The 6,190-nt window shown below is 55.3% G+C and overlaps 1 protein-coding gene across 2 annotated transcripts in view; it reads right to left on the bottom strand.

The window, feature by feature from the left end:
• The window catches only part of Znf707 (zinc finger protein 707), a 9,482-nt gene extending 3,370 nt beyond the window's left edge, over window positions 1–6,112 (bottom strand). Inside the window, exons 1-4 of one of the 2 annotated variants that reach the window (XM_048802300.1) lie at window positions 5,855–6,112; window positions 2,683–2,754; window positions 1,683–1,842; window positions 993–1,109 (exon numbers count right to left, since the gene is read on the bottom strand). In XM_048802300.1, the coding sequence (XP_048658257.1) occupies window positions 993–1,109; window positions 1,683–1,842; window positions 2,683–2,736 (331 nt within the window). In that variant the 5' untranslated portion in view covers window positions 2,737–2,754; window positions 5,855–6,112. Of the gene's footprint in view, window positions 1–992; window positions 1,110–1,682; window positions 1,843–2,682; window positions 2,755–5,837 lie in introns of both variants that reach the window. The other variant, XM_015486572.2, reaches the window with a different exon arrangement.
• Window positions 6,113–6,190: the final 78 nt, after the last annotated feature.

Below are 6,190 nucleotides of genomic sequence, written 5' to 3'. Positions count from 1 at the left end.
AAAAAAAAAAAAAAAACACAGAGGAGACTGTGGCTGGGGCTCAGTGGTAGAGCGCTTGCCTGGCATGTGTGAGGCAGTGGGTTTGATTTCCAGCACCACATACAAATAAATAAAGATCCACTGACAACAAAAAAGAAAAAGAAAACAAAAAACAGAACCCACATAGGTCAGCTAGAACTACTAGCACTGGACTACACAGAGTGAACTCAGAGCTCGCTCTAACTCCGTGGTAGTCATCCAGGACCACTGAGGAGAGGGGGACCTGCGAGAAGGTTTGACCATCTCAGTAATGCACACTGGCTGGTGTCCCCACGCGAGGAGGGACTCAGGACAGTGTCACCCCGCTGAGGTACAGGTAGGGCCTAGGCAGGGGCCGGGGAACTCCATATATTCAGGACCCCACATCCTCCCCAGCCAGGGGCTCCAACATGTCCAGACGCCTTCCAGCCTGTCTCAGACGCACACAGCCCTGGATCTGAGCTAAGGCACTGACCCCGGGGCTGGGTAGGGCTCGGTGGCACAGGGCTTACCCAGCACATGGGAGAGGCCCTGGTCCATCCCCAGCACCACAAAAGGGAGAAACAATGTACCCTGGTGACCACTGCCAAGGCCACCACCTCCATTAAGGGAGGGAGGCAGCACCGTTGACCAGCGTTACAAATGAGCCGGAATAAAGAGCCCACCTAAGGCCACTCAGGAGACTCTGACCTGCATCAGGCACACAGGCCTCAGAACCCCCCCACACTGAGTTGTCACAGAACAGTGCCTGGGACTGGCACAGGCTCTCCACACACCTCCCTCCCCCAAATTACCTCACCAGCTGAGCCCAGGACCCTTGTAAATGCCATCCCAGTAGGACCAGTGGCAGGAGTGCAGCTGCCACCTGTGTCCCACTCAGAAGCAGCTCTGTGCCCCTCTCCCCTGGGAGGGGAAGGTGATGGGAGCTCTGAGGACAGAGGAAGAGGCCAACCAGTCCAGAGGGCTGCGCTCACCTGGGTGGGAATCCCGCTGTGCTTCCCGAAACTCAGCTCTCTCCCAGTCTTCAACCCATGGCTCACCCCACTGCTCCAGGTGAGAGACAAGATCTGGTCTGGGGCCGCAAAGTCCTTCTCAAAAGAGAGAAAAGGTTTTATTTGTGCAGAGGACAAAGTGAGGGTCAGGGCTCAGGCCAGCTTTAGGTCAGTATAAGGTGAACTCAGCAGCCAGGACAGCCCTGAAGGACCCCCTGGAGAATCTTCCCTGAAGCAGAGATGAAAGAAGAGACATCCCCATTCCCACTGTCCCACACAGGGTCCTGGAGACTTGAGCCAAGAACACATGCGAGGCTGGGCACGGTGGTGCACACCTGTAATCCCAGCAGCTCAGGAGGCTGAGGCAGGAGGATCACAAGTTCAAAGCCAGCCTTAGCAACACGAGGCGCTAAGCAACTCAGTCCCTGTCTCTAATAAAATACAAAATAGGGCTGGGGATGTGGCTCAGTGGTCAAGTGCCCCTGAGTTCAATCCCCGGCACCCCCCCCCCAAAAAAAAGAGAAGACAAGCTGCCTCCAGAGAAGTCAAGAGAGCCCCCAGACCAGATGGTCAGAGGGTGGGCCGGGCCCTTCTGTCTGCTCAGGCTGAGAACTCCCTACCCCAAGCCCTCAGCTAGAACCTATCAGGCTCTCGAGGCCCACACAGCCTCACCCAAAGCAACCAAGCTCCTGAAGTTGTCCAGCATCACATCCTGGTAGAGGGCCCTCTGGCTGGGGCCAAGACACTCCCACTCTTCCCTTGAGAAGTACACTGCCACATCCTCAAAGGTCACCGGCACCTGACATATGCACGGCTCCAGGACTAGCTGATCCTGAAAAAGAGTGAGAGACACAGCACCAAGTCCCACGTCTGCAGGAAGGGGTGAGAGTAGGTGACAGTGTTCAAGAGGAACAACCCCAGAGGTCCACAGCCGAATCTGGGAAGGCACCTGTGTGGGCAGGTGTCTGCACCCAACTCTTAGGCTAGACCCCTGACTCCCAGGTGGCTGCACTTGGAGATGGGGCCTCCAAAGAAGCAATTAAGGTTAAATGAGATCAAAGGGTGGGGTCCTAAACAACAGGACTGGGGTCCCTATTAGAAAGTCAGAAAGCCAGGCTGGGGGGCGCATGCCTGTAATCTTGGCAATTCGAGAGACTGAGAGGCAGGAGAATCACAAGTTCAAGGCCAGCCTCAGCAACTTATTGAGGCCCTAAGCAACTTAGCAATACCCTGTCTGAAAAAAGGAAAGAGCTAGGAATGTGGCTCAGTGCTTAAGCAGGTTCAATCCGAGGACGAGGGGAAAAAGGGAAGAGCTCCATGGCTCCTTCCCACAGGAGGCCCTTCACAAAGGCAGCCTCTACATCCAGGAAGAAGCCCTGGCCAGGACTGCACGTGCCAGCACTGACGCTGGACTCTGCAGGATAGAGAAGCAGATGGCTATAGCGTTAAGCTGCCCGCCTGGTAGTTTGCTTGCAACTGTGATGGACTAGGCACGTAAAAGAACCAAGCCCATTTTCCAAGTTGGCTATGACTTCTACCAGGCTCTTACCTAAGTGAACTGGGCTCTTTCCTTTTCCCAGCCCCAAGAAAGAGAACCAGCAGAAAGGTGAGCCCGGCAGGTACCCTCCCTGCCTCGGCCGCACCTGGGGGCCTGCAGCCAACAACAGCTCACCTGGGGCACATCCACGGGAACTGCAGTGGTCACGCTCTGAGGAAACACAGGCATAATGGAGCAGACAGTCTGGGGAGACAGAGTGGGGTGAGCAGGAGAGGCTGGCACAGAGCCCCACCTAACTCCAAAAGCCAACCCCCACTTGCAAGCCCAGGGAGCCCAGGAAAAGCCAGTGGTGCCTATGCCCTGGCATTGAGGTGCCAGGGAGAGCAGGTGCTATGGCCTCTGGCAAGCAGCAGAACTCTGGAACACCAGGAAGCAGGCAGGCCTGTCTCCAGACCAGGTAGAGACCAGCCGGTATGGCTGAAAGTCACCAGCCTGACTGCGGGCGTGGCACTGGAGAGTGACACAGAGCCCCAACCAAGGCAGCTAGTTCCTGGACAGCAGGCCAGGCCACTCCACAGGGCGGGCACACAAACTGTCCTCGGGTGCTTTCCCATGAAGGGGCCACATCCCAGCCACCTTCTCCCAACTCAGAATATGGGCTGGCCCGGGGAGTCCCCACTCGCCCTCACTGAGGTGCCCGTCAGGCCAGGCGTTCCCCACTATGAGCCGCATTTGCTGCTGTGGCCTCTGGCCTGCCAAGAACACCTTCCCCGGGATCCAGACACCTCCTGCTGCACGGGCCTCGCCTCTCCTGTGGAGCCCAGCCTAAGACACCATGGGAGAAGACATCCCCAGTGGTAGGAAGAAAGAACACACCTCCTTCCCCTGCAAGTGAGAAGGGGCCTTGCTACAGACCCTCCGTCAGGAGTGCCCTGAGAGCCATCATGAGCCTGTCACACCAAGTCCAGCAACTTAGATAAAGACCAGAACTGAGCAAGCCAAGTGGAAGCCCAGCCTGCTGAGCGAGTGCCACCAGGACGGACACTCCCCAAGGAAGAGCAGCCTGCGGGCCGGGCGTGTTTTTCTAGGAGGACCAACAAACAACTTCCAGTTTCTCTTAATGAGGCAGCACGACCTCAAACCCAAACCGTCAGAGGAAAACTGCAGCCCATCTCTCATCAACAGACATGGCCATCTCCAGATATCAGAGGCCAAACCCAAGACTGAGAGCATGCACCCCAAAGACACAGTCACTGTGTCTGAGCTGGAGACCTGGGATCAGGCAGGAGCTGTCCTTGCGCTCACCTCTGCACACCTCACCGCACAGACTCTCCCCATTTCCCCTCTGGCACTATCAAGTGCACCCAAGCTCTGAACAGCTGTCAGTCACATGGAACTGCCCAACGCTTTAGTGTTTTCCAACTTGAGATTTGTAAGGACCCAGCTTGTTGTGACCACAGCCCATCTTGGCTGTAAGAGCCTGTGCACCCACCAGGTGACCAGGGCACTACAGAGCAGAGTTATTAAGACAGGCTGTGTGTGTTGTGGTGGTCATCGATGTCCAGACTGCTTTTTTTTTTTTTTTAATATATTCTTTTTAGTCATTGATGAACTTTATTATATTTGCTTATTTATATGCGGAGCTGAGAATCGAACCCAATGCCTCACATGCCAGGCAAGCTCTGCCACTGAGCCACACACAACCCTGGCCCCCAGATTGCTGCTGCTTTTTTGTTGTTGTTGTTATGCTGGGGATTGAACCCAGGGCCTTGTGCATGCGAGGCGAGCACTCTACCAACTGAGCTCTGTCCCCAGCCTCCCAGACTGCTTCTTAACTGACCTTTGACATGTTAACGGTTTCTGAGAAAGGCCAGGTCTGCTCTGGCTGGCCAGGGCCCACCTGTGTCCAGCTGAGCACATGAACCTTCTGCCCTGCAGCTGCTTTGCCTGGTAAGAGACTGGCTTGCTACCTTCTGCGGCCTGGATCTGCCAGCCTTCTCTGGTCTCAGCCACTCCCACCTTCTGCAGACACCTCTCACACATGGGGTGCCAGGTTTTCCCCTGATAAGATCACCTCTTCCTTTTAAAAGCTGGTTGCAGCTTTAGTTACCATGACTTCCCTAGCTTTTCCTTTGTCATTTGGAAATGAACCAATATCATTAACCATGTTAGAAACACAAAGGAGATGGGCTGGGGTTGTGGCTCAGTGGTAGAGCACTCGCCTAGCATGTGTGAGAACTGGGTTTGATTGTCAGCACCACATATGAATAAATAAAATAAAGGTCCATTGATAACTAAAAAAAAATTTAAAAAACACAAAGGAGAAAACACAGTATGAAGTTCTATAATTATCTCAAAAGATATACTGATATGATTTAAATAAATGTCTTTTCCAAAACTCATGCTACAATCTGTATCCATTCAAGTAGCCACAGGGGACCTGGGAGGTCACCAGGTGGACTGATATCACTGTCAGGGCAAGCCACAGACTGATCAGAACTATAACCCCTCTAAGTCATCAATAAAAAGAAAAGCTTAAAACAAGCAAAATGTCTGAATGGACACTTTAGAATAAAGTCAGAATGGTCCAGGAAAAGGTACATGGAACACAGGGTTTTCTATAATTGAAGCCAGAATGAGACAAGCAGTCAGTGTAGATCTGTAAACAGAGTCAGGACGGATCAAGGAGGCCACCTTTGAGTGAGTCCGGGAAGTTGGAGACTGCCCCTGAGGGATCTTATCTAGAACCTGCCCCTGCTCCAACCTGTTGCCAAGGTACCCGGTCCCAGGAACTGCCCCTCCCTACAGGGAGCCGTGTCCTGAGCAGCTCCAAGCTGCCCTTCCCCCTTCAGCCCACCTGTGTCCCACCTTTGGCCCTCCCACCGAGCACTCTGGGTCTGGTCAGGTGCGCAGGAAGAAGAAAGATAGGGGAAGAGGGCAGGAGAACAAAGGAAGCCTAGGACATATAAAAAGGGCACAACACCTCGCTTCTGGGGATACCAGGATGCCAGCTATGGGCCTTCTTCCTCCCAGGAGAAGTCGGTTTCCCCTTTTTAAATAAACCCTGCTTTGTGCTCGCCTCGCGTGCTTCTCCAGTGTTCTACTTCAACATGTGGGGAGCAGGACTCGTCAGCGGCGACGGGCGGTCTCTTACTGACAGTGACTCACAAACTGTGTGACGGAAAGTGACAGCTCCCCTCCTCTGAGCACCACTGTGGCAAAAGCCTGGATCTCCAATGGGAGCAAGAGAGTGCAACCTGCAGAGCACGCAGCAGGGGGTCAGCAGCCCCAGGAAAGCAGGCGGGGGACTGCAGCGCCCGGCAGCTCACCTGCGGGCCTCCGCAGCCGGGCCTCCGTAGCCGGGCCTCGCGCGCCGGCCCTCCGGGGCTATGCAGCGGGGCCGGCTTCGGCGCGTCTGAAGGGGAAGGGGAAGGGGGTTCCGAGCGCGGATCGGTAAGACCGGCCCGCGTCAGGCAGGCCTGGAGCGCGAGGGACGGTGAGCAACCTAAAACCGCAGCCCCCAAGCGGCGCGGGGAAGTGCCGCACCGGGTCCCGCGACACACGGACTTCAACTTCCCAACGGAAGTGCGCTGCCCCTGGAGCAGCTTCCGGCCCTTCTAGGAACCGAATCTCGGTGTAACGCTGGAGGACTAGGCCCCGCCCCGGGGGCACCGTCCCAGCG

This window comes from Marmota marmota, unplaced genomic scaffold (genome assembly GCF_001458135.2).
Source record: "Marmota marmota marmota unplaced genomic scaffold, marMar, whole genome shotgun sequence".
Classification (NCBI taxonomy): domain Eukaryota; kingdom Metazoa; phylum Chordata; class Mammalia; order Rodentia; family Sciuridae; genus Marmota; species Marmota marmota.
The sequence above is the reverse complement of the archived record's forward strand: the minus strand, read 5'-3'. Positions and strand labels throughout refer to the sequence as shown.